General features: G+C 35.9%; 1 protein-coding gene across 3 annotated transcripts in view; it reads right to left on the bottom strand.

The window, feature by feature from the left end:
• LOC150101091 (uncharacterized) overlaps positions 1–17,753 on the bottom strand; it is a 99,594-nt gene that overhangs the window by 52,469 nt on the left and 29,372 nt on the right. For all 3 annotated transcript variants that reach the window (XM_090401460.1, XM_090401462.1, XM_090401461.1), the window contains exon 4: positions 683–770. In XM_090401460.1, coding sequence (XP_090257586.1) covers positions 683–770 — 88 coding nt within the window. The remainder of the gene's footprint in view (positions 1–682; positions 771–17,753) is intronic.

Here is a 17,753-nt window from a genome sequence, read left to right as displayed (position 1 = left end):
TTCATAAAAAAATCGAACCTGAGTACATGTGAGAGTGCGGGAATACCCCAATTGAAAGTAAGGGCATGACTGCAAACAAGAGTAAAATTATGCCAGAGAGCCCAAGTTTCTAGGAATTTAATTATATTGCTAGTAACTCCTGATATTCTATAATTAACCTAAAGGCAGTGTCTATCTCTAACTTTAAGGCTCAGGCTAGCGCAGTGAAAAAATAAATTTGCTTGAGTAATCAGGATAATATATAGAATTCAGGGAATGGGTAATCTTCTGGTGGCCCTTAAAGGTTAAGCTACGTAAGAAGGAGCATAAAAGAAATGACACGTAAGGCTAAGTAATGAGACGCATAACAATGACGCAATCCATTTAACATAGAGACATATGCGATAGAACTTGATACTGCGACTGCAATAAGAAAGGCTAATATAAAATGCGTTGTCCCGAGACATTAATGAAAAAGATACTAGATACACATAAAAATAAGAAAGAAGGGACGACATGACAATGGCGTAGCCAGTAAGAATCTGATTATATAAGGTTTTAAGTAGGCAAAAGGATAGAATCAAGAAACAATAAATTATTGCATGATAAGATTAAACTAAACAAACTAAATAACTAACATATAGAGAAAGTCCAAAAGTTTAACAATAACAATATTAACATTCCTTTATTTGTGATCATGTACCTTTTGGTCATATCTGTGGGCACATCAACAGACAGTTTTAATGGATGCACATTTTGAACTTCTTGATTCTGAAATTCTTGTAAATAATCTAAGAACATAAAAGAAATATGAATTACTTTATATATATTCAGAGATAAAAACAAATTCATAAGTTCATTAGATTACTATTACTATTATTACTATTATTACGGGCAACTCCAGGGAGTCATTGGACTCATCGAGGGAGGCCCCAAATCATATTCATCACAACTATTTGACATTCATACAGTATCTATCATACCTCGCCTTAAACTCATTCACTGTCACAGCATCCACCACAGACTCAGGGAGCGCATTCCACTCATTCACTACTCTAAAAGTAAAGAACCCAGCTCTAACACCTTTACTAACCACACTTTTGCCCAGTTTCCATGGATGTCCCCTAGTCCTCCCAAAACCAGCCCTGTTCTCAAAAATATCTTCTGAATTAATTTTATAGAAACCCTTCAGTAATTTGAATGTCTCAATCATATCTCCCCTCCTCCGCCTATCAACCAATTTTTGCAACCCACAAATCCTCAACCTGTTCTCATACGGTTCATTCCACAGACCTGCTATCATCTTGGTCACTCGCCTCTGGATCCTCTCCACCTCCTCCCCATCAAGAAGAAACCTAGGTGACCAAATCTGAGCACAGTAGTCTAGATGGGGTCTTATCAAGGCTCGATACAGAGGAACAATAACCTGCTTGTCTCTGCTTGTCATCGTATTCTTCAGCAACCAAGTGATTTGATGAGCTGTTTTGGTCACTTTTGCAATGTGTCCCCTAAATTTCAATTCCTTATCTACCAACACTCCTAAATCTCGTGCCTCATCAATTTCCTGGAGCACGGTTCCACCAATGCAGTAAACTGCCGCCAATCTTTTCACCCCAAAATGCATAACCTTACATTTTGCCACATTAAACTGACATCCATTCTCCTTAGCCCAGACCTCCAATCTATCCAAATCATCCTGCAAAATTTTGACGTCATCTGCATTCACTATTGCCCTACCCAACTTCGCATCATCCGCAAACAAATGAACTGTTCCTCTCAGATCATTTCCTATATCATTTATGAACAAATTAAACAGCAGTGGTCCAAGAACAGATCCTTGTGGCACACCACTAGTCACAGGCCGTCTTGTGGACTCTACTCCTGAGTAAACAACTCTCTGATATCTCTCCGTCAACCACCCTCCTATCCATCTCACCAACCCTATGTCCATTCCCATATGCTGCAATTTACTGATTAGAATTCCATGTGGAATCCTGTCAAAGGCCTTGGCAAGGTCCAGTAGAATCACCGTAAACCCATTACCCTTATCCAGTTCAGCCGTCACTGTGTTATAATACGTGAGCAACTTACTGAGGCATGACCTACCCTTCACAAAACCATGCTGTCCCCGATACAGTATCCCATTTTCTTCTATCCAATCTTGTATTTTCCTCTTGACTATTTTCTCTAAGACCTTGACAATGATTCCTGATATGCTAATCAGTCGGTAATTTACTACAGCAGTCTTGGAACCACCTTTATGCAGTGGAACTATTTTCCCCTCTTTCCACATCGCTCGGGACTAACCCAGACCCGAGACTCAAATTAAACAAAATGGTCAAGGGTACTGACAATTCTTTAGCTGCTTCTCGTACAACACGAGCTGGTATACCATCCAATCCCACAGATGTATTGACATTGAGGTTATGCAATAGACTACTCACCTCCACTTCATTAACCACAATTCCCGTATAATCTACTGGTTTATTCGTTTCTGCAATGTCACCACCTGGATGATATACTTTTGCAAAGTGCTCACTCAGTAACTCAACTATCTCAACTGATTCAGTTACCTCCCTACCATCGGCATTCTTTAAAATCAATCTGCCATGTACATTTTTCCTTTTACTTGCTACATATCTAAAAAACTGTTTAGGATTCTCTTTAGCCTGCATGGCCAATGTTCTTTCGTAACCCTTTTTTGCTTTTCTTACCACACTCGTCACCCTTCTGGCCTGTGCTTTATACCGTTCATGTGCCTGCCGGTCACCCTTCTCCTTAAATTCCCTCCATAGTTGTTTCTTTTTTTGCAACTCAAGCTTAATGGTGTTATTCATCCATTTAATCCCTACTTGATTTATTATTCGGACTCTAGGTATACAGTCAGCCATTGCTTCATGCAAGCACTTCTTAACTACCTCCCATGCACTATCAACTTCTAGTCCTTGCAGTTGTACATGCCATGGCACTGAACCAATCAAACTCCTAAGCTTGTCATACTTTCCAGCCCGATAATTCCACATGTACCCTGTCTTAATTGAAAATTCTACACCTTTAGCCACCTCCCAAGTTAAGACCCTATGATCACTCTCACCGATTGGTGGCAATGTGGTCATATTTGTTACAGCCAAATCCTCAGATGTAATTACTAGGTCAAGCACTCTCTGACCCCTAGTATTTTCCATTACATGCTGTCGCAGATACTTATCCCTTAATAACCGCATAAAATCCAGTTCCTTCCTCCCGTGTGTCCTCTCCTCACTCCAATCAATGCAACCATAGTTGAAATCTCCCATAATAATCACCCTCCTTCCACCCATTTCTTCTATTTGCTTGTGCATACTGTCACCACCATCTTTTCCATCACCTGGTCTATAGCAGCACCCAATTGTATATTTAGTTCTGCTAGCCACAATCTCACACCAAATGGCCTCAAATGTGCTCTTTTCTCTATCCTGCAATTCAACTTCTATTCTTCTTGGCTGGAGCTCATCAGCTATCGTCAACAATACTCCTCCCCCCATTTTATTCTCTCTGTCATTCCTGAACACACTATACCCATCACATTCAATCCCACTAGTTATATCATCTACAGTCAGCCATGTTTCACTATACCTATAACCTGTGGTCTGGAAGTGCCAACCATGGCCAAAAACTCTTCCTTCTTGTTCCTAATACTCCTAGTATTAGTGTACATGAATTTAAGACCCCCATTAGCCCCAACCCTACCTTGATGCCTTATATTAACTATCCCACTCAGATTTGTTGTCCTTATTTGCTCTGGCATATCATATTCATTCTTACATTCAACTGCCTCCATAAGGACTGAATCTCTACTCCCCCCCCCCCCCCCTTAACAAATCTAGTTTCCCTGAATTTGCACATCCACTACATTAAGCAACACTTTCTCAAGTCTTCTTACACCGTAACCATTCAAATGCAAGCCATCCATCTTATATAGATCCTTTCGCCCATCAAACTCACTCCACACATCCACAAATTCCACACCACTCGTCATACATAACCCACGCATAAAGTCATTTGCAATTATAGCCCTCCTTTTAAACATTTCACTGTCATACCGTGGCAAAAGACTAATCATTCTAACTCTCTCACTCTTTTCTTTTGCTACCTCAAACAATTCATTCAGGTCTTCTATCATTTCCATTTTATCTCCTTTCAAATCGTTCGTACCTGCCACAACAATCATTTCTTTCACCCTTTCCTTTTGCTCTCTAATAGACTCAGTTACGTCCTTTATGGTCGCACCAGGTTGGTACGATTTTGTCAAATCCTCTACTAACACACCTCGTACTAACGAGTCTCCATACAGCACTCTATCCTTCATTTTGTTCATGTTCACATTCATACGTCTATTTTTCCTGTCATACCTTTTATTATTGGTTGGTTCATTCAGTCTACTTTTGTTCATGCACTCTAGCTGCTGTTTTGCTCTTTCTATCGCACTATTCAACAACGCGATCTCACTCAATGGATCTATCTCATCTTTTTTGTTCTCTGAGAAACCATTTATACTATCATTCACACTCTCACAATTTTCATGTACAACCTTGCCGTTTCTTGTCATATCCCTGTTTCCTTCATTCTGAAGGTTGACAAAAATATCACACTCACGATCCGAAATACACTTCAATTCCGCATTCTCCCTACATTTTCTACACACATTCAATCCTTTTATTATCATCTAACCACACTCTGACCGCACTCCGCAAAGCGTACATTTCACAGCTAGTACACTGACTCATTTCTTTTATGCTACCGTTCTTTGATAACGATGGCGAACCTTCATTACTGACCGCCATTTTCCTTCGCACAGGTACCATTACTTATCTGTGACGTGTTTTGTCAAATTATACCCTAATCTTTAATAATTATTCAATTAATAAATAAGAGGAAAAAAAGTACAAACATCAGAACATTTAAGTACTAAATATAATTAAATAAAACTTTAATTAAAATAAATTTTAATTATATTTAAAATAATTAAATATAATTAAATATAAATGATTTCTCAGAGAACAAAAAAGATGAGATAGATCCATTGAGTGAGATCGCGTTGTTGAATAGTGCGATAGAAATTAAATATTAAATAGATGATGCAATAATTTTGATTTGCAGAAATGTGCTTTATCATTATTACTATGTAATTACTAAATCACTTAAGGAATTGACAACATAGATAAGAATATAAATTAAATTACACTTTAATAAATATTTCCGATGAGTGCCAGCCTGCAGCAGAAAAAACTTAGGCAGTGTAGATTGGACAGTCCAGATTAGAGCAGCAGCTTCAGCTGCTATCTAAAGTTGGAGGTCAGGTCTCTGGACATCTGCAAAAGGTGATTTATTTATTGTAGAGCAAAAGTATATACAGATTGACAGTTCAGTCAAACAATGGCATCATGTGGGAGTATGTGCAATTTCCTGAGGCCTCCAGGGAAGAAGTGTCTGCATAGTGCCATATACACACCATACAGACACTCATCCCTGAATGTCTGCAAAAGGGCAACTGTGAAATTCCCCACAGATGAAGTAGGGAATTTCAGTTGCCTTAAAAATGAACAAAACAACCAAACACTGGTAATTGCCGGACTATCCTCCGGCTGGACATCAAGGGATTAACTAGATCAAAATCAGAGGTACTGAATAATATCCTTAGCAGGCACAAAGTAGATATCTTTGTCTACAAGAAACTCACCACATCTCATAAGAAAATATTACCATTCCTGGCTACATCATTTTCACTGATGAAAGACATTTTTCATCATTTTCATTGATGAAAGACATCATTTTCACCGATGAAAGAATCTTCCTCAAAAATAGTCCTATAAGGACTATTTTTGAGGGAGATTCTTTTTTGGCGACAGGAACTCTACAATTATTCATTTTTCTTTCCATGGTTGATTTTGGGGCAGCATGTAGTGAGAAGAGATAGGCTATTGGGCATGTCACTGGCCTCAAAGGTATTCCTGAACTTGACTTCCTTCTGATATGATTATTATTATTATGGGACACCTCCAGGGATTAACTCCAAAGACTCATCGAGGGAGAGTGTGCCAACCAACAGCATCGAACAATTGAACCCCGTCAAACTACTAACCGCGCTCAAACTTGCTTAAGCCATTAATAGCAGAGGCTCTACCAATCGGCCAACCTTAGCTGGCTTGGAAGACGATCTGGAAGATTAGCTAGCAGTGGGATTATGCATAAAATGATCAGGAAGCCTCCTGACATTATCACCAGATTCAGTTCCAGTCCTTTATATTATCTAGCATCCAGCCTGCGATGCTGCTTGACTGTCGAATGGAAGAGGAATCTGACATATGTTTGACATGCTTTGGAAATTAATTTACATGTTATATACATTTATATAACATGACTGTTTTCTCTGCTGCTATTTTTAATGAGCTAATTCTCATATTAATAAACAGCATTTAGTTAAAAGGTGAAATAAATATTGTTTCAACTTGATTTTTAAGTCATTAAAATACAGTAAAGTTAATCAAATATCAATTAGTTTTGCAACAAAGAGGGAATAGTTTACTACTTCATGATTAAAACGATGAACATAGATTGTGACAAATAGTTTTCATGCTTGCACAGAATATAAAACTTAAAACTTTAGTTTCATTTAAAACATTATTTATCAATGATGTTTTAAATGAACATCATTGATAAATTATGTTCATTTAAAACTAGAATTAACTGATTAAAATTACAATAGTGAAAAACATCCTGCATTTCTGTATCTGGCTTCTTAACTGGATACCATATACTAAGTAATTTATTGTAATATTATCCTTGATGCTATGTTTTTAATGGTATAGAACACTAAGAAACACAAAAAGCAAATCTATTATTCCTACATCATAAATAACTTTATTCTCATATGCCTGTTTAGGCTCAACATATTTTTTTGCTCTTGTAATGCGAATGTCAAAAGTCAATTTTGTTATTTTGGTTAAAGAGATGTAAGATTTCCTTCAGACCATAAATACCAGGTTTTGGCAATACATCTAGACCAAAAAAACATTCCAGTCACAGTGATATGAAACACAGAACAGAGTTAAAACAGACTACTATTATCTACCGTATATTATCGCGTATAATGCGAACTAGAAATTTTGTTTGAAAACTAGCCCTAAAATGCCATGTCCACGTATAATGCGATCTCTTAATCTTGTTCCACAATATTATAAATAATACAATATGAATTAACGAAAGAAATATTTATTTTAAAACAAAATGTCAAAATCCTTTAAATTCTTTTTCATCTTTTGAGTCGTCAAACATTTCATTTATAAATTCATCTGTAGGGATTGCATCATCAGTGTAGCAGTTGTCATCATCGTCTTCATGCTCTCCAATTTGTTGTGCGTCATCCTCGCTTTCGTATATGACATGATCTTCGGATCCATTCATTAAATTACTTATTCCACATTTAAGAGTCGAATCTTAAATAAGCGTCGAATCATTTCAGATAGTATCGAATCCCATGCTTCTTTAACCTAGCTGATGACTAGGGTGATCAGGCTTCTGAAAATTTCCACCCTTTGTCATCTTCACCAAACCAGATGACATCCATTCTCTCCATTTTTCACGTAAGTGATCTTTAAATGGTTTATTCAAGCTGACATCAAGCGGCTGCAAAACGGAAGTTAGACCACCCAGTATGACTGCTAGGTCTGTACGTGGCTCACGTGCTTTCTCTTTGCTTGCCTCTGTTAAATGCGCCCGGAACATATCCCAGACTAGCATGCTTTGTTGACGTAACAAGCTACCTGGATGTATGTTCCATACTTGATCCAGCCACAATTGTACACCTTCTTCATCCATCCAACCTTCCTGATTGGCGCGAACAATTACACCTGGTGGAAATTTCATATGCTTCGGAATTTTCTTCCTTTTAAATTCACTGTTGGCTTTAATTTGGTTCCGTCTGCCATGCATGCTAGAACAATGGTAAAATGTGTTTTTTCATGTCCCGTTGGATTCCCAAGCATATCGAAGTACATGGGCATCACATCCATATTGCCAATTTGGGAAAGTTCATATCAGTGACACTTCCGTAATTTTATGATAAATTTATGAAAGGACTGCACTTTTTCTTCAAGCTGCTTTGGTAACTTCTGCATAATTTTTGTTCGGTGTCGTAATGTTAATGCTTTGCGTTCCATAAATCTGTTGCACCACCCAGGCGAAGCAAGAAAAGATGAAATACCTGGTGCTTCCTTGAATTTACCATTCTTGAAAACGAATTGCATTTCTTGTTACTATAATGCCATCTTGTCGTTGCGTCAAAATCCATTCATTTAGCTCTTCTTCGAGTTCTGGAAAGGATGCTACATCTCCACGACGGGCACGTTTCGTTTTGGGGATTTTTTCAAGACTGTCTTTTTGCTTACGCCAAAGTCTAATATTACTCTCTGCTACACGAAATTCTCTCATAGCAACACTGTTATTATGTTCTTCTGCAAACTGCACGACACGCAATTTAAATCCTGCTTCAAAAGATGAACGTTTACGTTTCTGTTGGCTCATTTTCAGGCTAGGTTTGTTTAACGAATAATATTTAAAATGAACTGTGGTTAAACTGATATACCTAACTGTGCTCTATCATTCAGCGACGGAGAGCGCATGTGCAGATACGATGCGCGCTTGGTCGCCGAATGCGAATGGGCCAAGTAGATTTGATTGCATAGGCATTAGGTAGTATATATTGTGCGCGCAAGTCTAATAAGATGTTATATTTTTTAAGATCCGCATATAATGCGAACCCCTAACTTTAAGTAGTATTTTTTACCATAAATAATTTTTTGCATTATATGCGATAATATAACGGTAATTCAAATCTCAAACAGTATATGGATAAAATGAATTAAAATCAATAAACTGCAAAAGATTAAAGCAGAATGGTTAAAAATACAGGGTGGCCACAAAATAACTTTCCCTCTTTGGAAGCATCTGTAGCTAAAACCAATAAACAGAATGAGACCAAATTTTATATTGAGACTTTTGAAGACATGGGGAGATGATTTCTGCGAAAAAAAGATTTAGTACCAAAAGTCGCCAATTGGGGAAATTTTGGCTGGCAGAGCCGAAAGCAGTCAAACATTTGCAGTAAACACAGGTAAAAAGGATTATGCAAATTTTACTGTGTATAAGTGACAGCAGCGCCACCAATTCCACTTAAAAAGGGATTGGAAACGTTCAGGCAGTTATTCAAATGACTGATGAATTGTGCTCAATATGCGTCCTATCTTGCCTCAGCGTGCCTTACTTGTTAAGTTGTTTTACCTTAAACAGTGCAATGCTGTAGTGGCCCTTTGGGAATTTAGAAGGCTTCATAACCTGCATACAGGTTCTATGTCAGCTGTAGCACTGAGAGCTGTGATTAAGAAGTTTGAAGAAACTGGATCACTAGGAGTTAGACCTGGCAGAGGACGAAAAGAAGTGCAAGAAGAGACAGTAACAGACATTGCTACTGCGGTGCAATTTGTTGTACACAAGAAAGGTCAGCACATTGAAAATCGTGTATGTGGTCCAGGGGACCCTGATTCTGATGAATAAAACATTATTTCCTGTGAGTTCAATCACTACGTTAATTTCTGTCTCTCTCTCTCGCAAGTTGTTGCTTTAGTTTAATTATTATTATTATTATCATCATTGTAACGTGCCACATATCCAGCTGGAATGAGTGCCGCGGGCTGTCCCTTACAATGTCGAAATGTTATTCGATTTTATCTGCCTCTAATGTGATTATCCGCTTGTTTTCGGCTCCGCCAGCGCCAAAATTTCCCCTATCGACGACTTTTGGTACTAAATCCTTTTTTCGTGGAAATCATCTCCCCATGCCTTCAAAAGTGTCAATATAAAATTTGGTCTCATTCCATTTATTGGTTTTAGCTACAGATGCCTTCAAAGAGGGAAAGTTATTTTATGGCCACCCTGTATATTGAGAAATAAGAAATAATTGTTTGTTTGTTTTTTTGTCTGTCTGGTATTTAAAAAAACCAGAAAAGGATGAATAAAGAGGAGAAATTACTTGAAACTCCAGAAAAGGATGAATAAATAAAATATTTCATAATTACGGTGTACAAGCCATTTCAATGGGATGTTGTCTTTAGAATTACAAAGAATGCTCTTCTGATGGAAGGAAATGAGAGATGAAAAGTGAAAAATAGTGGAGTTCACTTAAGTGGTTACATCGAGTTACAAGCCATTTTTTATTGGCTGAAACTTGGGAGTAATTTTAATATTATCATCATTATCAAATTCCTGATATATACCCTCAGTGGAGGTACAGGATAATTATGGTAGTACTATGAAAAAGTTACACCATTACTAACTTCTGATCAACAATTTTCCTCCATATTAATCTGTTTTCTGTCAAGGCTCCAACATCATCAGATCTTATATTTCTGTCTTTTAAAGTACTTTTTACTGTATCAATCCATCTACATCTTGGTCTTCCTCTGGGTCTTTTTTTTAAGGCTAAACTGGCAAAGAACATTTGTTTTGCTAATTTTTCCTCATCCATTCTGTTTAAGTGACCATACCACCTGAGATTGGTGCTTACTAACACATTCTGGAATGTTAACAATGGCAAGTTCTTTCCTAATATCCTCAATTTTTAATGTGATGCCATCTGTTCACTTCACTAATCTTTTCAGAACTCTCATATTTGAGGTCTCCACTTTGTTTGGAGAATGGCTCACTAAACTACTGAATAACATTTCTAATGAAATGTTGGTAGCCTGCTACTTGGACTATACATCTTGCCCACATTAATGCTAATTTTTGCAAAACGAAATGTCTGAAGTCTCTCTCCAAGCAGAGACTATTCCTGTTTGCAGAGAAGCAATCATATTTGTAAGGGTAACACGATGGCTAACAGTTCATTTTCAAAAAATAAGCATAAATGTCACTGAATTCACAAAAACCCTTTACCTGATTAAGCTTTCACCATCCAATATATTTGAATTATTCAAATTCCTCATACATTCAGTGGAGAATGTAAGTGTTTTTTTTTACTAACCCAGCTCTCAGATTCATGAGTTAAAATTGGTTTGAATATAGCTAATTTAGTGTTCTGACTAATTTCTTTCTTGTTCCATATAAATTTATTCAGCTGACTTCCTACAATACTAGCTTTACTAATTCTGTTGTCTATTTCCATGTTTAATTTACTATCTTCACTAAAAATTGTACCTAAATAGTCAAAATGTTTTATAGTTCTATAGGTTGATTTCTCAATGTTTCTGAGTATTTTCATTGTCTGTCATTTTATTGCTGATTTTCATACCAAATTTATTACAACGGTTATTTAATTTACTCAGGGAATCTTGCAGACTTGTACTAGATTTATTCAGAAGTATAACATTAAACTGCAAGATTAACATTACCAACTTTGATATCAGATTTAATACTACTTTTCTTCATAATGTGATCCATATAGATAATGAATAACAGTGAAGACAATGTGCACCCATGTTGCATACCTGATTTAACATCGAACCATCTTCTTGTACCACCTTCAATTTTAATTGCTGACTTACAGCTTTAATATTGCTTGATATAGTGTCCCATTCTCACCATATAACTCTTGGCACTTTGCCATACACCTTTTCCAGATCTACAAAACTTAAAATACAAATCCTTGTTATTCTCTCAAGATTTATCAATAATTTGTCTTAAAGTGAAAATCTGATCCTGACAACCTCAGTTTGGCCTGAATCCAGCTAGTTCTTCAACAAGCTTCCCTTCCACAATTTTTCATAGCTGTTTCTCAAGCATACTTGCATAAATCTTACCAGAAACACGCAGTAAGGAAATACCTTTGTAATTCTCGCATTCAGATTTATTTCCCTTGTTCTAGATGGATACTATGAGAACTCTGCTCCATTCATCTGGAATTCGATCCTTTCACTAAGACCTTTTGAATTATGCAATGCAGCCACTGTAAAACTTTTAATACTTCCATATCTGAGCATTTCTGGTTGAATTTCATTTACTCTGGCTGACTTTCTATATTTCAAGATTTTGATGACTTTTTCTACTTTCAGTATGGATATGCATTCCTGCTGGGAGTTTTCTACCATTGTGATGACACTGCTTGTTTCATTTAGCAGTCTTTCAAAGCAATTACTCAAATTACTCCAGACAACTAGAATATCTTTATATCTTCAGTTTTCATATCACCTTTATCATCTCTGATTCCCTTTGAAGTATTCTTTCCTCCATTTCTAAGCTTTTTCAATATTTTTTAGAATATTTCGCCACTTTCCTAATATTTATTTTCTATGTTCTTACCAAAGTCTTCTCATGATTTTTGTTTGGCTAGTTTTACATAATGTTTTGTTTTCTTATATTTTTCTCTATATTCTCTTAGAACACAAGTAGATTTACTTGCCAGGAACTTTCAATATGCTTTCTTCTTTTCCTTGACTGCCTCTTTAATCCTGCAGAGGTCGCAGCTGATCTGGCAGATACAAACAAATCATTTAATATAAATATTCTTACACATATCAAGTATATAGCTTGGAGGTCATGACCAGCTGCACATGCATATATTATGAATGATATTCCACACTGTTTATGCAGTCAGTTTTGGTTTAACACGTGTTATGTAAAGGTGTGTGATATTTGATAGTAAATTGTATCTGAGAGATACCACGAACTCCGATCTGGAAAAATATATCGATTAGATAATCCATCAGATGTTGAAGAGATTCAGAGAATGTTACTCGAGTCCGACGATGAGAATGATAGAGTCAAATGTGAAGATGAAAGTGATTTAGAAGACAATAATTATGTGAAAGTTCATTCAAAAGATTTGGATACCAAACAAGATATTTCTAGTGAAGAAAGTGAAGATGAATTAGACTTGAATGAAGAGTATTTTCTTGGAAAGGATAAAGAATCAAAATGGAGGAAAAATCCAATAAGAACACAAATTAGAAGAGAGCCGCAGAATATTTTGTGTCAACTTCCATTATTTCAGCCAAACACAAAAAATGCCAAGACAGAACTTGAAACTTGGAATTGTTTTATTAGAGATGATATTTTAAATCTAATCTTATTATATACAAATAAATACGTTGATTCTATTTCGAACCAGTATTCAAGAGAAAGAGATGCTAAACGAATAGACAAAACAGAATTGAAAGCATTTTAAGCCTCTTATATCTAGCTGGTTTACATCGCAACAATCGGCTAAATTTTTATTCTTTATATTTCTTTGTTCAATAATTTCTAGATTGTAAATGAAAATAAATAAACCATCATGTATTATATTTGGAGTGTTTTTTTTTTTAAGTTTTATCACATTTTAGCACATACTAGTAATGAATGTATCTCTCAGATACATTCATATATACACGCAACCTAAGTTGCAATTTTTTCGACCGACCTCCACAGCATTAATGTCCTCAGTCCACCATGGAGTTCTGATTTTTCTATCTTTACAGACAACCTCATTATATGTGTCTTTGACTGAATCAATATCAATGTTTTCTTTAGGGTTTGCCACTGAATCAATTTAGTTTTTTTTGTTTTGAAACTTCTATTTTTTCTTGAATGATGTTTGTGTATTTGCATCTAAAGTTGACCTCTGAAAGCTCCTCAGTTTTGATTCATTTTAAAACTTTCTTACATGCTCTTCTTTTCAACATGAAATTCAATTTATCCTGATTTAAACTAAATAGCGATCACTTCATATTTCAAATCTTCTATATACTCTTGTGTCCTGAATCAGTGGGAAAACACTATCAACTATGACATAGTCATTGAGACTGTTCTTATTTCTTGAATATTCTCTCCATATGAATTTGTGGACATTTTTATGTTGGAACATGGATTGGTAATAACTAATCCATGTCCCAAACAGAAATCCAGCAGGCAATTAACATTATTAGATTTCATCTTTTCTTCAAATTTTCCCAAAACATTTCTATATATCTGGTAATCATTTTCTATTCTGTTTAGTTAATTTTAATATTATGTGAATTCCAATTTTCTAGAATCAGATAAGCACAATTGATGTTTATATGGTTACTATTACTTCTTATAGCTATAGTTTCTAAAATCTGTAATTAACTTAATTTCATTACTTTGGGTCTAGGATGGTGCTGTTGTCAATTTGGCGGATATGATTTTTTTCGAACATGTGGATTACAATTTCTGTTTTGCCAATAATGGATTTTTCATTATTATTATTATTTTTATTTTTTTAATTTTTGTTACTATTGCTTAGGTGCTCAGGAATAGAGATATTACAGTACCAAAAGTGCTCTTGCAGTTGTGATCATAGACATTTAATGGTCAAGCCTGTATAGATGACATTAAAATCAAGCTGGCAAGGAAATCTGTATGCTGCATTGTTGTTTCAAATATTTCTTTGCATATGAATTTTGACAGGCTTCAGAAGGGTAGTCAGGTTGCAACTAGTAGTAAAAATTCATTTTAGTCTATATGTTTACAAATAGAGTTAAAAGACTACTCAATATTCAGAATATATATATATATATATATATATGATCATTAGTTACACTGACTCAGTGATTAGATATATTCACCCTTTTTTTTTTTTTTTGACTGACTGAAACCGAGAAAATAGATAATTTAATGAAGCACACAACATGTTTCATCAAAAATAATTTCTTTAGGTGCAATAACACTTAAACAAAATTTAAAAAAAAAACATAAAAACACTGTGCCATTATAATAACAGACTTGTAAACTGAAGTTAAGTTCGAATTGTCGTTATAGTCTGTTCTGTAGTTCTATTATTGTGCAAATGTGAGCGTATGAGTTCACGCGTATGCCAGTATCTAATGGCAGAACTATGTGAGTCAGGTAGACTATAACTGAGGTTGCTGGTGATGTGAGAAGGGTCTACGACAATTTCTTTGGATTCCACTATGCATCATTCCACTTCATTTGAACGCAACATCAAATATAAGCCACCCAAAACAAGCTCATAACCATCTTCAGTTCCCCAGTGTATATAAAATAATATGTGATTGTGGGAGGCCATACTGAGAAGTCAATCCTCATACGGCTAGAGGAACATCAGAGAGACATTTCATACAATAGAATCAGAGAAAGTGCACTCTCAAGTCACATCTTATTTTCAGTGAAAACAAACGATGAAGGCTGCCAACACGGAGTAGATTGGAATGCAACATCAAACGTTTATAATTTTCACGATGAATTACTAAATCACTTAAGGAATTGACAATGTAGATATGAATATAAATTAAATTACACTTTAATAAATATTTCCGATATTTCGGCAACGTCACGTGTACGTAGGCTCTACAACATAGTAACTGAGAATGAAGTGATGAAGCTTTTGTTCTCCTAAAAGTCTTGATGGTGCTCTCTAGCAGGCTAAGTAGGTGTTCTTGGCTGTTGGGCTGAAGGTCTGCTGATGTAAGCCTCCCAAATTTGGGGCAGTCTCATACAACCAAATTTGTTGAGGTTTGGAGAGTTTCTTAGGGCTGAGGCAGATTCCATAAATAGTCTTTCGAATTTGTATTTGCTACGGGGTATTACTGTAGCTTTCTTCCACCATATTTTGTGGCGTGCATCCAGAGCATGGTCTGCAAGACCAGAGTGACTGTACTTGTGAAAACGGATGTAGTCCTTGTGTTCAGAATTTCTGAACACAAGGTCCCTTGTATACCAGGTCCTGTGTAGCTGTAAACTGTCTTACTTTGGCCAAACAGGCAGGACAGCGAATATCAGAATTTCTGAACATAAGGACCACATCTGTTTTCACAAGTACAGCCATTCTAGTCTTGCACACCATGCTCTGGATACATGCCACAGAATACGGTAGAAGAAAGCAACAGTAATACACCACAGCAAATACAAATTCGAAAAACTATTTATGGAATCAGCCTCAGCCCTAAGAAACTCTTCAAACCTCAACAAATTTGGTTGTATGAGACTGCCCCAAATTTGGGAGGCTTACATCAGCAGACCTTCAGCCCAACGGGCAAGAACACCTACTTAGCCAGTTAGAGGGCACCATCAGGACTTTTAGGAGAACAATAGCTTCATCACTTCATTCTCAGTTACTGTGTTGGAGTGCCTACGTGCATGTGCCTTTTTTTGTAAGTTCCTTTTGAAGATGGCAATGTGACGTTGCCGAAATATCAGAAATATTTATTAAAGTGTAATTTAATTTATATTTGTATCTATGTTGTCAATTCCTTAAGTGATTTAGTAATGCATAACCAACGTATAAGCCTGTCTACGAGAATTGTCACGATGAAGTAGAACGTCGCATAGTGCAATCCAAAGAAATTGTCCTAGACCCTTCTCACATCAATAGCAACCTCAGTTATAGTCTACCTGACTCGCATAGTTATGCCATTAGATACTGGCGTACGAGTGAACTGTACAACAGAACGGACTATAATGACAATTCAAACTTAACTTCAGTTTACAAATCTGTTATTATAATGGCACAGTATTTTTATGGTTTTTTTAAAATTTTTTTTTTTAATTTGCTTTAAGTGTTACCACACCTGAAGAAGTAATTTTTGACGAAACATGTTGTGTGCTCCATTAAATTAACTTGTCAATTTTCTCAGTTTCAGTCAGACAAAAAAAGATGAATATATATATATATATATATTCATCTTTGTGGTATTAAACCTGATATCAAAATTGGAGATGTTAATGTCAGCTCTTTGCTTTATGCGGATGATGTTATACTTCTAAATAAATCCGCTACAAGTCTGCAAGATTCTCTGACTAAATTGAATAGCTGTTGTAATAGATATGGTATGAAGGTCAGCAATAAAAAGACAAAGACAATGAAAATAGGCAGAATCATTGAAAATGTCAACTGTGTTGTGAATGGAGAACCTGTGGAACAAGTAAAACATTTCAGCTACTTAGGCACAATTTTTACTGAAGACGGTAAACTAAATATAGAAATAGACAACAGAATCAGCAAAGCTGGTATGGTGGGAAGTCAATTGAATAAATTCATATGGAATAAGAAAGAAATTAGTCGGAACACTAAATTAGCTGTATACAAGACTGTGTTCAAACCAATTTTAACTTATGGATCTGAGAGCTGGGTCAGAAGTAAAACACTTGACCAAAGACTAGAGACCGCAGATATGAGAGTCCTGAGAAAGATTAGAGGCGTGAACAGATGGCATCAATGGCAATATCATATTAAAAATGAGGATATTAGGAAAGAACTTGACATTGTCAGCATCCAGGAATGCGTTAGCAGAGCTAATCTCAGATGGTATGGTCACTTAAATAGAATGGGAGAGGAAAGATTAGCAAAACAAGTGTTCTCTGCCAGGTTGGCAGGAAAACGATCCAGAGGAAGACCAAGATATAGGTGGATTGATACGGTACAAAGTGCCTTAGGCGATAGAAATATAAGATCTGATAATGTTGGAGTCTTGACAAGTAACAGACTGATTTGGAGGAAAATTGTAGATAGGAAGTTAGTAATGATGTAATTTTTTCATGTAGTACTGTCATATCCTGTACACCCCTTGAGGGTACTTGGCAGGAATTTGATGATGATGATGATGATATATATATATATGATTAGTACTATTAATCACATATATAATATATATATGATTAATATATATCACCATCCAGCGCAAAAGTTGGGTATTATATCAACTCTAGCGAATCGTGCAAGATCTGTACTATCAGATGAAGAAGAACTGAAAAAGGAACTACAACATCTTAAATGGACCTTTAAA

This window comes from Typopeltis vanoorti, chromosome 12 (assembly GCF_054136105.1).
Source record: "Typopeltis vanoorti isolate ZY-2024b chromosome 12, IOZ_Tvanoo_1.0, whole genome shotgun sequence".
NCBI lineage: Eukaryota > Metazoa > Arthropoda > Arachnida > Uropygi > Thelyphonidae > Typopeltis > Typopeltis vanoorti.
Note: the sequence above shows the minus strand (reverse complement) of the source record. Positions and strands in the feature narration are given on the sequence as shown.